At 45.1% G+C, this 16,450-nt stretch overlaps 1 protein-coding gene across 2 annotated transcripts in view; it reads left to right on the forward strand.

Moving 5' to 3' along the window:
• Positions 1-16,450, forward strand: part of ADCY5 (adenylate cyclase 5) — a 240,927-nt gene that overhangs the window by 210,999 nt on the left and 13,478 nt on the right. For both annotated transcript variants that reach the window (XM_064157052.1, XM_064157042.1), the window contains 3 exons: positions 3,063-3,207; positions 4,813-4,910; positions 9,005-9,092. In XM_064157052.1, the coding sequence (XP_064013122.1) occupies positions 3,063-3,207; positions 4,813-4,910; positions 9,005-9,092 (331 nt within the window). The remainder of the gene's footprint in view (positions 1-3,062; positions 3,208-4,812; positions 4,911-9,004; positions 9,093-16,450) is intronic.

Here is a 16,450-nt window from a genome sequence, read left to right on the forward strand (position 1 = left end):
CTAGTCCTGTCACTCCCTGATATCCTGAAAAGTCCCTCTCCAGCTTTTTTGTAGGCCCCTTTCAAACACAGAATGGCCACAATAAGGTCAGCTCAGAGCCTCCTCTTCTCCAGACTGAACAGCCCCAACTTTTTCAGTCTATCTTCACAGGAGAGCTGCTCCAGCCCTCTGATCATCCCAGTAGCCCTTCTCTGGACACACTCCAGCATGTCCACATCCTTCTTGTAATGGGGGCTCCAGAACTGGATGGTGGGGTCCAGGTGGGGTCTCACCAGAGTGGAGTAGAGGGGGAGAATCCCTTCCTCCAACCTGCTGGCCACACTTCTCCTGATGCAGCCCTCCATGCTGCACATGCACACTGCTGGCTCATGTTGAGCTTCTCGTCCACCAGCACCCCCAAGTCCCTCTCCTCAGGGCTGCTCTCCAGCCACTCACTGCCCAGCCTGTATTTGTGCTTGGAATTGCCCCAACCCAGATGCAGGACCCTGCACTTGGTCTTGTTGAACCTCATGAGGTTGGCTTGTGCCCACCTCTCCAGCCTGTCCAGGTCCCTCTGGTGGCATCCCTTCCCTCCTCCATGTCTGCTGCACCACACAGCTTGGTGTCATCAGCAGACTTGCTGAGGGTGTACTCAGTGCCTCTGTCCATGTCACCCACAAAGATGTTGAGCAAGACTGGTCCCAGGACTGATCCCTGAGGGACTCCACTTGTCACTGGCCTCCACTTGGACATGGAGCCAAACTTGCTGCACAGTAATTTAGTTTGGGTACAACTGGCTGCAAGAATCAATCAAGCAGCTATAGGTATATGCTAGATGACCAGGCTTTCCTGCAGCATACTTAAAGGTGACCACCCCACCACAGCAATTTAAAAGCTGTGAGAGTATTCCTACACAATCTGCAGGCACAGAAGTTGTCTCAGCGTTAGAGATTCCCTCAGCAGCATAATGATACGTTACAAAACTGGAGGTGGCTGAGGCCAAAGCCTGAGCAGGCACTTTCTTCTTTTCTTAATGTCTTCCTGAGTTACACTTTTAGACTGGAACTTGAAATTTAACTGAGGTTCAGCAAGATGCTGAGCTGAGTCTTTTGTTTTGCTTCTAGAGGAAAATGAATTGCATCTCTCATATGCGGTATGAAATGACTAAACGTGGATGACACCAACGTGTAAATAACTCACAGGGTCTTGGAAGACATCCTGTAAATACAAAGTCTAATGATTTCCTTGCTTATTTTTATGAGTCCAGAAGGCATTGTGAGGACTGAATGAAAATAAGCAGCTTCGATTTGAATGCTCAAGCAGATGTGCTCCCTCTAAGGAAATATCTAGAACTAACTCAAATGTTCTGTCCTTCTAGGGACAAAAACACTTTTAATTTGAAAATGAAATACATGAAGTTCAAGAAATTAAACAACTTTAGAACCCCAAAATAAAAATCTCCTTTCTCCAACCCCACTGAATGTTGGCTAAAATGACAATTAGACCTTAGATGAACTAGGTATGCAATTGCTGTATGGTCACTAAATAGATCATGATGTGTCATCATGACCCAACTGAGGTGCAGACACATTTGACTCACTGGCTGGGGCAAAGGGAGTTGAAATGGAAACAAATAGATGGACCTGATTTATTTTTCTCTTGGCAAGATGGACGTGGTAGAGTTAGACTACAGAGGCCTCCTTCAAGTCTGGTCCAGTTTTGCAGAAAGCTTTTGGAGAGCATTTCTTTTGGGAGCAGGCATTCGGCTTTTGAAACAGAATCACATTCTGGCTTGTAAGCTGCTTCGAGCAGTCTCTGCTGTGTTGCACAGTTGTACCTGTAAGGGAGGGCCTGCTGTCTGCAGCACAGTGTTTGTGCACTATGAATTGTTACCCAGAAAATAAAGCAGTGTGGCTATTCAGCATGTCCCACCTCAGGGATTTTTATCTGCGGTGCCTAAAGTGAAGGTCACACACCATGAGCCATAAGTTGTTGTGCCAACATGGGGTTTGCACATAGAAATAGATACCCACTGGAACAGGACTCAGTGTAAGTGGGGAGCATATCCCAATGGGTAGCTGTTGGTGTATCCTGTAACCTTGGCAATCACGGGAGAAGAGCAGAAAAACAGCACTTCAGGGTAAACTTTTCACTGCTGTCTACAGCTAGTAGCAAGGCAGGCAATTAAAGTTACAACACCAAGTTATTAAATCCCATGAGATTTTAAAAAAGACCAGGAAGGCTGGGGAGATGCTTCAGATTCCCTGATCCTCAGTGAAAAATGTTTTAGGGCAATTAAGGTTTAGGTATTTTTCTTTCAGCGGTTTCTGTAAACCAGCCTGATTGTCTTGAAGCTGTAAGTGAGCATCAGAACCACACTGGTAGTAAGGTTATAAGCAATTTAGAAATCTTGTCCCATACATTTATAAAGCAGAACCTAATTTGATTTTTCTTTTTGCAACTTTCTCCTTTTGCAACCATTCCTTGATTTAAGTAAATATCTCTCAAGCAGAACAATTTGTCTGCTTTATATCCATAAATAACTGCGTGAAGGGGAGGCAGTAGGTCATCAGGACACACTTTTCTTCCCCCCACTTTCATTCTGTGTGCAGCTTTTTCTCAGAAATGGAAAATTGTTCAAGTTCAGAAGTTGTCACAGAAATGTTTACAGAAAAAATTATTCAGAAGCAAGAAGTATGACTGACTACAGAAATCATTTTGCCAGTTCAGGCGCTAACAGCACGGCAGTGCAGGAAAGAGTAAGTTAGAGGACTAGTGGAAGGAGACTACTGACTCATTTTAGAAAATAAGGGATGGAAAAAAGACTGCAAGGCATGAAAAAAGATGACTATAGAACAGGAAAAGGGCAAGCAAGTAAGTTTTTTTCACTGGTGAACTCAGGACTGGCAGTGAGCTCTCGAGCTGACGTCATTTTCATCTCAACTTGTTATCCATTTTTCAGCTTGAAGCTGTCATAAGCAAAATGCCATTAACCTCCAGCTTGTTATACAGTCAGCTGATAATGTATGGTGGAGAGGGAAATTGTCTTGTCCTCTTATGCTCCCTTTTTGTGACATCCTTAGGAATATACAGGAAAGTATGAACCCAGAAGATGAAGTGGATGAGTTTCTTGGCCGTGCCATTGATGCCAGAAGTATTGATCGGTTACGCTCTGAACATGTGCGCAAGTTCCTCTTAACATTCAGGGAGCCTGACTTGGAGAAAAAGGTAATGTTGCCTAAAATGCATTGCAGCCTATCACTCAGCCTTGTTACTCCTGCATAAAGTCAAGGGGGTTTTATAGCTAAAGCTAGTTTTTAGGTGGTCTGGAAAAAATCCATGCTTCAGGGAAACCTTAATATACATCTCCTTAGAAAGCTGCAGTCATTTGAAGAGTGGGAGCACTGGGAAGGAAACCCAAGCCATTTCTGTCAAACTCACGTAAATATGCACTGATGAACTGTGAAGGGAATCCAGCATAAGCCAGATTTGTTTCTTTGAGGCATCTAAATTGAGATTGCAGTCACTCCTTATTTCCTTGGATTCACTGGAGGCACTTCAACCTGCCCCAGCTATGAATCACCTCTGGAGGATCTTTTCTCTGCCTGTTGTTTTCCCATGGAGTCTCAGGTACTTCTAGGATTCATTGGGATGCAGTACTGGTCATTTTGGGGAGCCCATTTTAAGCAACAGGTAGAGTTCTCTATCTCACAAATGTGAGAAAAGAGAGTGACAGACCTAGGGACCCTGAACAGCTCATTGCTTCTTGATTTTGTTTCAGCTACCATTGTTGTGAGGCAAAGATCATTTCAATTCCTCTGCCTCTATAATAGAGACAACATCAGCTCTAGGCAGTTAAATTCAGTCAAGTCTAGTGGTACCTGGATGCTGTAATTTAGGGTACTGTATAAAATAATGGCTTTAACTGCCCAAAGAAAGTTAAAGTATTTTGTTTTTCCCCTGATTTTTATTCAATTTTTATATTACAAGGATTTTTATATCCTTGGGATACTTGAGTGATCTTCAAGTTAGACTCATTATTCAGTGAGAAAAGTTTAAGTAGTAAGATTGCACTCATTGTTTTATCTTTTTTGTTTTTTCAAACACCCCTTCAAGGACAGGGCCTACAACCTATTGCAGAAGCAGACCTTTGCAGATTTTACAACTCTTCATTGAATCAGTGTGGGGCCAGATAAAAGCTCAAGCATGTAATTTCCCTCCATGCGCCTTCTCTTTAATTTTTACTGCTGAAAGCTGCTGGGGAAATTGTGGTTCACCTGTTCTGAGCACCTTTTATTTTGTGGTTCAAAGATTGAGGCCATCTGTAGTGAGAACTGTGCTTCAAGCTAAATAAAGCATCTTTGGGAATCAGATGCAGCTCCCGTGTGACTGATATGCTGACGAGTAGTTGGAAGGAGCAGCTGTGTGAAAACTGGAGCATCCTTGTGCTCCCAACACAGCCAGCCCAGTCCTTGCACAGAATACAAGGGCTTCTCATCAGCAGCATTGGCACCTTTTGGAGGACACTTCCCAGGAAAGAAGTTTAAGTTTGACTATAAGGACCCAGCATCCTGGTCCCAGTTAATCCATTCCTCTTCCTCTTGTGCAAGGGCCAGGCAGTGAATGACTTCTGTCTCCAACCAGCTGTGTGGATCTGTTCCTTGGCCTTTGCATCTGTTCATGCCCACAGAGAAGGGGAGTTTGTAATGTTAGCTGTTTCCTACCAGTGCTGCTTTCCAAGGACCTAAACACAAGCCAAGTAAGAAGATTTTGTGGAAAGAAGGCAGTCAGCCAAGTTCCCCACTAACATAACCCCTTTTGCATTTTTTGCAGTACTCCAAGCAGGTGGATGACAGGTTTGGAGCCTATGTGGCTTGTGCCTCCCTAGTCTTCCTCTTCATCTGCTTCGTTCAAATCATAATCATGCCACAGTGAGTACCTTTTCATCCCTTCGCTCCTATTGGCACAGGTTCCTGCCTCTATTCTGCCCTATTTTTCTTTTTTTCTTTCTATTCTTTGGTTTGTTTGTTTGAGAATTCAGAGCACCAAAAGGAAGGAAAAAAACCTTAAATAATTCATGCAGAAGTGAGGTATGGTGCTCACTCATTTCTAGTGCAGATTAAAACCTCTTCACTGGCATGTGAGGATTTCTTTTCCCAGTGATTTCTCTTGCCACTTACCTCCATCTTAGGAAATTCAGTTCAGCATGTTTATAAACCTGTGGAAGACAAATATCACTGAGTAGGAAGGATTGCCTACTAAGGCATAGTACTCATCCATAACATGAGACTAGGCTGTCTTCTTATCTGAATGCAGTGGAACAGGGAGGTGGAAAACTTATCACAGCCTCATTGCTCAAAGCACTGGGATCTCTGGGTCTGCTTCACAGATGAGGCATGACTGGCTAACTGCAGAGGTCCCAAGCTGAGTGGAGCTTTGCAAATGTGACACCCATCTACGAGAAAGACTTGAAGAAGGACCCAGGGAACCACAGAGCTGTCTGTCTGACCTCTGTGCCAGGGAAGATAATGAAGCAGATCATCTTTGGTGCCTTTGTAGAGCACATGCAGGGCAACCAGGTGAACAGGCACAGTCAGCATGGGTTCATGAAGGGCAAGTCCTGCTCAACAAAGTTGATTTTCTTATGTGACAAGGTGACCTACTTAGTTTATGAGGAAAAGTCTGTGGATGCTGTTTACCTGGCTTTAATTAAGCACTTGACACTGTCTACCACAGTGGAGAAACTGGCTGCACCTGGTTTGGATGGATATACACCTTGCTGGGTTAAAAACTGGCTGGATGGCTGGGCCTGAAGAGTAGTAATTAACAGAGTTAAATACATTTGGCAGCTGGTCACAAGTGGTGTTCCCCAGGGCTCAGTTCTGGGGTCAGTTTTGTCTGATATCTTTATCAATGATCCGGACAGGGAGACCAAGTGCACCCTCAGTAAATTTGCAGATGACACCAGACTGAGTGGGAGTGTTGATCTGCTCAAAGGTAGAAAGGTTCTGCAGAGGAATCTGGACAGCCTGAATCCATAAGCCAAGGTCAGTTGTATGAGGTTTAGTAAGGTCAAATGCCAGGCCATGCACTTTAGTCACAACAACCCCAGGCTTAGTGCAGAGTGGCTGGAAAGCTGCCCAGCAGAAAAGGACCTGATTGTGCTGGTTGACAACCATCTGAACATGCACCAGTAGTGTGCTTAGGTGATGAAGAAGGCCAACAGTATCCTGGCCTGCATCAGGAATAATGTGGCCAGCAGGAGTAGGAAAGTAATCATGCCCTTGTACTCAGCACTGGTGTGGCCACATTTCAAATACTGTATTCATTTTTGGGCCCCTCACTACAAGAAAGACACTGAAGCGCTGGAGTGTGTCCAGAGAAGGGCCACTAAGCTGGTGAAGGGTCTGCAAAGCAAGTCCTAGGAGGGGTGGCTGAGGGAACTATGATTGTTTAGTCAGGTGAGAGGAGACCTTACTGCTCTCTGCCTGAAAGGAGGTTGCAGTGAGATGAGGGTTGGTCTTTTCTCCCTGATGTCAAGTGAAAGAGCAAGAGGAAATGGTTTCAAGTTGTACCAGAGGAGGTTTATATTGGATATTAAGAAAAAAAATGACTTACTGAAAGAGTGGTCAGGCATTGAAGTGGGCTGCCCAAGTTGCTGGTGGAGTCCCCTTCCTTGGAGGTGTTCAAACAATGTGTAGACATGGCACCTGGGGACACGTTTTAATGGCCCCAGTGGTGTTAGGTCAGGGGTTGGATCATAGAGGGTTTTTTTCCAACAAAAATGATTCTATGATTTTCTAACTTCTTATGCATTTATTTTGCTGGAGTGCAAGAGGAAAAGTAGAGAAGGAATTGAACTAAACATGCCTAAAGTTTGAGTAGCTCACTCCAGGTTTCTTGCCCAGCAAGAGTGGCATGAACTCTTTGGGGCTGTGTGACACAGTGCTCTCAGACCCCTGCACTGAAATGCCTTGTCCAAAAGGCACAGTGTAATGCTCCAGATCTTTTCTACCAGAGAGCTCTGCAGAAATGGTATCTCTCTCAAATAGGTCATAAAAACTTTAAAGTTAAAGCATGTTGGCATTTCCTGTGCTCCAGTTTAGTAGCAGTAATATATCATTCACTGAGAATTGCTGGTTTGGAAACCAATTTGGAGTTAGTAATTTTTAATCTGAGGAACAAGATCTCAGAAGCTTTGAAAATTGTCCAAACTCTTCTTCACTGCAAGAAGACAAAAAAATAATTCCAAGAGAGCTCTAATACTGTCTTATGCCATCACATCTGCTTACTATTTCTGTTCACACCACAGATCTTTTCAGAGTAGAGATTGATTCAGATTAGGTATTTGGAAAGTCACAGAAACAATGCATGCATTGTGAGGTGACTCCCAGGCAAACAGATATTCCCTTCTGCTGACAGAAAGATTGGATCAGCAAACTGACATCAGTACAAATGCTCTGTGCAAACAAACAGATCTGCTTTGGGAAACTGCAGGAGAAGCTGAGAGAATCTCAGAATTGAAACTGGATCAATCCCAGCAATTAATTCATGGTTAATTGTGTCCCAAAATCTTCTTTGAGAGTAAATGATTCGGCAAGGGCTTACACTTTGGATCTCTAGATATTGCTGCTGTGACTTCCCACCTGAGGAGGCCCTCAACCGCCTTTGTATTGCTCATCAAACTCCCCAAACAGCCACTAAGCTGTCCCCATAAACCTCAGTTTAACATTTAAATGACAATTTGACACTTTCTTTTCCGTGGCAAGCATATGGCTGAATCCTTTGTGTTACCTAGGAGCCAGTCCCTTATGGCAGCGTGGTGTAAATGTCACACTGCTCAGTCTCCTTCCACACCACTCATAAAAACGGTGCTTGGGGTTTTTGGTAAGTTCTTAGGCAGCCTGGCCTGCCTGAAAGAAGATTTGGCTCAAGGGTAAATAAAATTCCATCTTTTAATTGCAGGTCATACCTTCCTTCAACTTCTGGTTTGTTTTTCCTTAGACTTCAGTCGCCTAGCTTTGATCTTTCATTGAAGTTAACCATTCAGCAGCAACTCAAAGCACAGGTGTCTATGTGTCACCGTTGGAACTTCATGAAAGATACAACATGGAATTTGAATCCGAAAGTGGAAACAAAATGGCAGTGATAATGCATGGTGATAAAGAGAAAGAGCTTTAATTTATGGGGATAAAGAGGAATAGCTTTAATGAATTTCACAAAGGCTTGAAGAGTGAATTAGCAAGTGCAGTTATCTCATTAGTCTTTAGAGAGCACAGAGACCAACTGACTTTGGTGTGATTGGCCTCAATGTCACATCCCAAGAACACTTCCTTTAAATTATGAACAAGGTTGACTCCTGGGATGAGGCTGCTCCTGTCACACTGAGACCAATCACTGGGAAACAGTTGAATATCTTTGTGATCAAAGCAGATGAGAATGTATAGCGTAGTGCTGGCCCTGGGTTCTCATTTGTAATTCACACTCGGGAGAAACAGGAGCCTCTCAAAGCTGGCCAAGCTCAGGCTGTTTTCCCTGATCATTGTCATGCCAGGGCTGCTTCCCCCTCAGGCATGAGGCAGACCACGGGGGATGGTGCAGGGCAGACGTTTCCTGCGCACAGCAAGGATGGGTAGCTGCTCCCATGGAGTATTCCCACTGGGCTGCACTGCAGTGCTCAGCACACTTTGCTTCTGGGGGTCTCCTGTCCACAGCCAGATGACCTACCATAACAAACTGTTTTATCAGCTCCTGTAGTGCAACACAGTGTTTGGTAGTCCCTCTGCTGTCACCCTGGCAGGGAGGTGATTCCTGTAGCAGATACAGTATTGTCTACTCTGCAGCCTGCTTGAGCAACTCAAAGAGGACCGAGTATCTGCTGGTAGTCAAGGCACTGCCTGTCCCCTGCTGCTCTCCTAACTGGAAAGCCTGTGCAGTGTGTACAGATGCAGTGTTCTGGAAAGCAGAACTGTAGTTGTTCTATATGATGTGCATTTGAAAAACCACCAAATCTCCTTGATTTCAGCTCTACATTTATGCTGGGGTTTTACCTGACCTGTTTCCTGATCCTGACTACAGTGGTGTTTGTCTCGGTCATTTACTCCTGTGTAAAGGTGAGTACTGTGGTTTCCTTGTGGAGTACTTTGCCTAAAATAACTGGATCAGCAATCTGTTCCTTCAGCTAACTGAGCATGTTTTGTTAGCCCTCCTTTCCACGCTGTGTGATAAGAAAAAGCCTTTGATAAGACAGAATGAACTGCAAACAGATGTTAGGGTTGGCATCTCTAGCTCAGTGAGAAGTAATAACTCTGTGGATCTGCGTGTCTATGAAGTCCCCTGCAGGCACTCTCATGTTGCTGTAAGAACACACTTCAGTATGGAGCAAAACACTGACCATTCCTTGCCTCCCTGCGAGCTTCCTGCGGAGCTGCCTCTGTTCCGGCCCCTGCTGCATATGCATGTTTGGGTAGGCAGATAATCAGAAGCAGAACATCATCAAGGAAAAATGTCTCGGGGGGAAAATAAAAGCCATAAACATATAGAAGTCTATCAGCCTTTCTCAGACGAATGCAGAGAGCTTTCAGTGTTTGGTGGGCTCTTTCTTGTAACTGGTTTTGGTCAGGGAAGAAATACTTTGTGTGAAACCTGACAGCATATAAATTCTTCTTGGGAGTCTGCTGTAAATTGACAGTCAGTGTTCTGCGGAGGATGATGTCATCTTTTTCACTCAGAGGTACTTCTGTTAAAGTGTTGCTGCTAGTTGATTGTATTTGTGGGTTTGGGAATCCTTCCAGTCTAGCAGGACTGGAATGTGTTCAGATTCAAGGTCCTTAGCCCAAGCTCAGCTTTGCTCCTCAGAACCTGGAATAAAGTAGTTCAGTAGCATTATGTTCATCCTGCAGAAGTAACCGTGGGATAATGGATTGTGTCAGCCAGATGATTTGCTGCACTTTAATTATCTTCTCTGTGCCATTTTCAACAGTTGAGAGTGGGTGCTCTTGACAGACTTGCACCTTTCATGTGTTTTTGATTTCTGAAAGTTAGATGTGGAGAATTATGCTTTGTCTTCTCATTTAGTAAGAGCTACAAACTGTTCCCGGTGAAAGAAGCTTCAGGCTATATTTGAACTTAACAACTCACTCACAGGGATTCCCTTGGGCTTATGACAGTTTTAAAGGGAGCCTAGTTTGTAAGCACAGCATCCTGTTGGTCCTGCTTGCTTACCAGCAATGAGAATTACAACTGTGCTAATAGGAAGGCTTGAGTCCCGTGAGCTGGGAAATGGTACCCAGAGATGCTTGATTATACTTGGTGTGTCCATTGTGTGTGAGGATGCTACTGTAGCTAGTTTATCAGCAGCTAGTGTGATTGGCAGTTAATTAACAACTGACATACATCGAGGTGGAAAGCTTTCACTTTTCGGTCACAGCCACAAAGGAATTGGAAACCTGGTGCAGAACTGTGATGGCAACTATTTATGCCGCAGTGCCACCAGCGGCAACGTCACAGCCAGCTGTGCAGAACCGCACCAAGGCACCAGCTGTACCGCTGCTGTGCAAGCACTGGGGCAAGAGCTGTGGCAGACCCAGACTTGCGAAGCGTTTCAGCTGGCTGACTTGCAGCCTGACAGATTGCGAAGTGCACAGCTGTTTGCCACCTACTGGCTTTTATGGGCTCAGGTTGCTTTCATATCCTGACAGCAGCACTCGTTTCTTCTGTTATCATTTAAAGGTCTGGGGGTTTTGCTTTAATGTTATTACTTATCTTAATGAATGACTGTCTAAAAAGCACTAAAAAGTATTTTTCAGTCCTCGTGACCATAGACAGATGTTCAGTCTTGCTTTCTTTTCCTTAATCTTCCAAATTCCTCCAGAATAACTCTGTTCAGTGGCATCTACAACTGGTCTTTGGCTGGCTTTGCCTTAGTGCACAGGTCCTGGAAGCACAAGGCATCAGAGGCAAGTCTGACCAACGTCAGAGTGTAATGGCATTTTGGGAAACTCCTGGTGTCTCCAAAAGTGAGTTGTCACTCTGTTGGCCCAAACTCACAAGGTGCTTGTGTATAACATGCAGTATGACCTCCTAGGCAAACACTGAAAACATAGAATCATAGAATCAACCAGGTTGGAAGAGACCTCCAAGATCATCCAGTCCAGCCTAGCACCCAGCCCTAACCAATCAACTAGACCATGGCACTAAGTGCCTCATCCAGTCTTTTCTTGAAGACCCCCCAGGGACGGTGCCTCCACCACCTCCTTGGGCAGCCCATTCCAATGGGAAATCACTCTCTCTGTGAAGAACTTCTTCCTAATATCCAGCCTATACCTACCCTGGCACAACTTGAGACTGTGGCTTTCCATCAGGCTTTCCATCTCCAGTACCTTTTTGATTACCCCTATTGTAGTGCTCCAGAGTATCCTCTGCTGACAGCACCTGATGGTGAGTTGGCTTGTTTAGGGGATGGGTACTTCTAGCTACCTGTCTGATGGTAGAGGCTCATGGTAACTGCAGCCTGCTTCTGGCATTAAAGATTTTGCTGTTTCAAGTGGTGCTTTTTTCAGCAGTGGGTTTACCCAGCCCGTGATTAGGGCTGCTGCTCTGTTTCTGTATGCCTCATCGCTGCAGGAAGCCTTTTTACACTTGGGCACAAGGAAGGCATTCTCACAAACCCTTTAGGTGAAAGTTTAAGAGGCGGGATGTCAGCGCTGTTTGTTTGGTTTCAGGCCCAGATGTGGGATAGGAGAGCATCTCTTTTGCACACCAAGGGTTCATGCCACACAAAGCTGGGAAACAGGTGTCCGCCCCAGGCTATCAGCGTAAGCATCATTTTTGCCTGCTTGCTGTGTTCTTTTTCATTCCTCTTGCCAGCTTTCATGTGAGATTTTCCTTCCCTGTTTTGGTTTTGGCAGTGGGCAGCAGGCTCTTTCTGGACAGCTTGATCATGTTTTATTTTCTTTTGCTGTCATTATTATCTTTTGCTATAAAATTCTTCATGGACTAGAAGTTGATCCTGGAACCGCCAGTGCAGCCAGCTTGGCTTTCCAAGTTTCTTCAGCTGTAATAAACAAGAGAGTTCCAGTTCTTCTCTTTGATGCTTCCTGAAGACTTGGCCACTGTCAGATGGTGTTCCTTCCCAATGGAGTCTAAGGTCATGGGAAGCTTGGTCCCTTTGCAAATACTGCACTGATAGACATCTGTTTTGCTACTAACTTATCTTAACCTCTGGTGTCTGCAGTGCCGTGTGGACTCCAGCTTCTTGCATGCTCCTGTGAACATGCATTAGAAAAAAATTCAAATTATCCTTTACAAGAAAATATCATTTTCTGTAGCTTTACATAGGTGCAGCTTGCCTACCTATTTCTTTGCTAGTTCCTAAAGGTTTCTTTCTCTCAAGCAGGGGAAAAAAATACCTCTGAAAACCATACCTTTTTTAACAGACTAATAAATCGCTGTGAAATAAGTTACATAAACAGATCTGCAACATCAAGTTGCCTGGAGATGTTGTCTTGCACTCCAGAAACATCTTAAATGTACTTCAGAATGACTCAAAGGCTTTTATTACGAATTGAAAAATCAGAACTTAAAGACCTCATGGCTTTTTTTCATCTCACAGCACAAAAGCAATTATCTAAGTAGTTTTCCATGTCCACAATATATGTTAAGAAGACGCAAAGAGAAATATTACCCTTCTGTCTGTGATCAGCTGTTACTGCAAAGTATGGGCTTTAATTAGTGTATTTTTGTTGTGCAGATGACTGAGGTTGTGAATTACAATATCACAGTATCATCAGGGTTGGAAGAGACCTCACAGAACATCAAGTCCAACCCTTTACCACAGAGCTCAAGGCTAGACCATGGCACCAAGTGCCACGTCCAACCTTGCCTTGAAGTGCCCCAGGGACGCCAGCACCTCCCTGGGCAGCCCATTCCAGCGTCCAATGACTCTCTCAGTGAAGAACTTTCTCCTCACCTCCAGCCTAAATCTCCCCTGGTGCAGCCTGAGGCTGTGTCCTCTTGTTCTGACGCTGGCCACCTGAGAGAAGAGAGCAACCTCCCCCTGGCCACAACCACCCCTCAGGTAGTTGTAGACAGCAATAAGGTCACCCCTGAGCCTCCTCTTCTCCAGGCTAAACAATCCCAGCTCCCTCAGCCTCTCCTCGTAGGGCTGTGCTCAAGGCCTCTCACCAGCCTCGTCGCCCTTCTCTGGACACGCTCAAGCATCTCAATGTCCCTCCTAAACTGGGGGGCCCAGAACTGAACACAGTACTCAAGGTGTGGTCTAACCAGTGCAGAGTACAGGGGCAGAATGACCTCCCTGCTCCTGCTGACCACACCATTCCTGATGCAGGCCAGGATGCCACTGGCTCTCTTGGCCACCTGGGCACACTGCTGGCTCATGTTCAGGCAGGTATCAATCAGCACCCCCAGATCCCTCTCTGTCTGGCTGCTCTCCAGCCACTCCGACCCCAGCCTGTATCTCTGCATGGGGTTGTTGTGGCCAAAGTGCAGCACCCTGCACTTGGAGCTATTGAATGCCATCCCATTGGACTCTGCCCATCTGTGCAGGCGGTCGAGGTCCTGCTGCAGAGCCCTTCTGCCCTCCAACTCAGTTACTTTCAGTGTAACACTAAGGCTTGTAGGGTTGTATTCTAAATTTGGACTTTTACCTGTACGACAGTGCCCCACCTTCACCTTCTAAATCTGTTGGCACCTGCATCCTTCCAGAGCTTTTGTCTTCTGGGAGCCACTGTCTTCCAGCAGCTTTTCTGCATTTCAGTTAAGAATCAACTGGACCATCCAATTTCCTTTTTCTCACTGTAGTTATTTTTCTTTGTGGGGGGATTTTAAGAGGACTAATGAGTGACCTCACCCGTATCTGGCAACCCAAACATGAATCTTGGCTGCCCGAGTGGATCATGTCTTTTCTGTCAGCCCCTGTCCTCAGTAGTCAATGTGTAGCCTTAGAGTTCCCATATCATTAGACTTTCCTTTGTCCTGTTCTGCACTCAGGCATGATTTGACTCTTATTAAAAGGTGTACATGATGTTAGACAGTACCAAAAACAGTGTCAACCAAAAACAGTGTCAACCAAAAACAGTGCATCAGTTTTCACTGTACTGTAGCATCTTGATGTTCTGCTTCTTTTCCTAGGACAGAAGGGATTTGATTTTATTTAGAATGAAGGGATTTGATTTTATTTAGAATCAGGAAAGGAAGTCATATTTTCTTTTTTTCCTTCTTTTGTGTTTTACCTCTGACTAGTAGATGTCTTTATGAAGGGCACACTGATAGAATGGAGCTGATTTGTCAGAGCTGAGACAGGTCCACCATTTCTTTCATAGAAGTCCTCCAATCTGCAAGAATTCACACAGTATCACAGTATCATCAAGGTTGGAAGAGACCTCATAGATCATCAAGTCCAACCCTTTACCACAGAGCTCGAGGCTAGACCATGGCACCAAGTGCCACGTCCAGTCTTGCCTTGAACAGCTATTCCTCCTTGTCTCTGCTTCTGGGAAATGGGGAAGTCATTACTTATGCTATAAAGCCTTCATGAATGTTGTTTGCAAGACAGAGGTTCCTCAGATGCGTGGCATGGCTGTGCTGTTACACTCTGTAGCAGTCCTGACCTCCTCTGGCTTTTGGCATTTGTTTCCTCTTCAGGACTTTATCCATCTGTACTCGTTTACTGATCTAGCATTTTCCTTAGTTTGCAAAGTAATGAGAACCAAGATTAATAGAAAGAAAGCATGTTTTCATTAGAATGTAAGTGTTGTCCACTGAGAGCTTTGCTTGATAGCTCAGACTTGGTTCAAAGTCAGGCTTTTTTGGGATCATTGGCAGCAAGGTTCTGAGCCAAGATCCACAACAAAGCACTCCTGGGTTTTATTTAGGTGCTTGATTTCCCAAGGATTACAGAAGGAGGTTAAGTTTGTGCATACCTTGGAGGAACTTGGCCTTGGAACCTAAACAAAGGGGTAGCAGGAAAACCTGTCCTGCTGTAATCTGCTGAGAAAATGCCTATGTGCAGTGCAAATCCTCCTTCTCCCTTCAAATCCCAAAAAGGGCAGAGGAAAGTCCCATGATATTTCCCACAACCCTGCTCTGGTAGGGGTCTGCATGAATGCAAGTGGACATGGTAGGCCAAGGAGATATTTTGGTTCATGTTATCAACAAAGCCAAGGATTTCTGTATCAGCAAGGTTTATTTCTGAGGCAGTAAAATGTCTCCTTGTTTTATGGTGGCTGCCTGAGTCTAAAGGGTTGCATAAGCTTTCAGTTAATTTCAGTCAATCCTCATTTAGTACAGATAAGTCATAACCCTGATTTCCCCTTTCCTCCTGGCCTCAACAGAGCCCTGCCCTCTCCTCTCTCCTGGAGTTAGCTGGACTTTCATGCACATGCTGGTTAACAGGCAGAACCAGCTCTTCCAAAACTTGCTACAGTCTCTGTCTCCCTCTGTAAGAGTCACCAGTTAACCAGTGCTTTGGCCATCCAAACACTTCATAATTACATTGTAGGACTCTGTGTGGGAAGCTGTGCACCGACAAAATGTTGTATCTCTGAAGCTGTAGAAGTGCAGGATAAAAGGGAAGAGCAAGATTTTTAATAGAAGCATTAGTCATAGTTAAATTGCAGTGCCATGTCTCTTTGCTGTGCTTCTTTGTGTCTCTAAAAATACCCTCTAGTGGCATGGTTATTCATGCCATGTGCTGGGAGAGACGAGAGAGCTGGGTTCTGGAAAAAACTTTGGCAGTCTCCAGCAGAGCCCCTCGGTTCCTGGCAGGGAGAGGAAGGGCACTGCGGGACAGTGTTCTTCGGCAGGAGGCTGTCCATGCACAAGGGTTTCTTGGCATCCATCTCTCTTTGTTCTAGCCCTGAGCTTGCACTGGGATGGTGGTGGTGCATGAAGAGAAAGGGTTGCTTTTACTCTCTTCTGGACTCCTCTTGGAGCTATTGCAGTGTGAGGGGGTCTGGTGCAGCACTGAGGGGTGACTCCCACTACAGAATGTATCTGGTTAGTCTCCACTTTAACACAGAGGCTGTTTGTGCCCAGGATAGGACACAGCACCTAAAGCAAAGCACACTGGCAGCTGGCAGTCAGAAAGCAATTAGAAGAAAGCTTCCAGCTCTGATAGTAGTGAATCACTGGGACAGTCTGTCTAGGGGAGCTCTGTGATCACCCTCAGCAGTGGTTATTTTTAGCCCCCAGTGTCTGTGGTGCCAAGTACCCTAGAGCAGGCAAGGCCAGCTGATTTCTCCAGCGCCCTTCACTGAGAATCTGACAGATCACAGGACTAGCCTGGGCTTTTTAGCAGTCTGTTTCTGAAATGGTATCAGAAAGCCTTATGGTGCACCTTTGTGATCAAAGGGTGCAACGTGTCTTTTTTAATCTCTGCTTCTTCACATTTCTGATCCAGCAATTCACAGGCTCAAGCTCCTGGCTATTTCAGTTACAGATGGCTTGTGCT

This window comes from Pogoniulus pusillus, chromosome 2 (assembly GCF_015220805.1).
Source record: "Pogoniulus pusillus isolate bPogPus1 chromosome 2, bPogPus1.pri, whole genome shotgun sequence".
NCBI lineage: Eukaryota > Metazoa > Chordata > Aves > Piciformes > Lybiidae > Pogoniulus > Pogoniulus pusillus.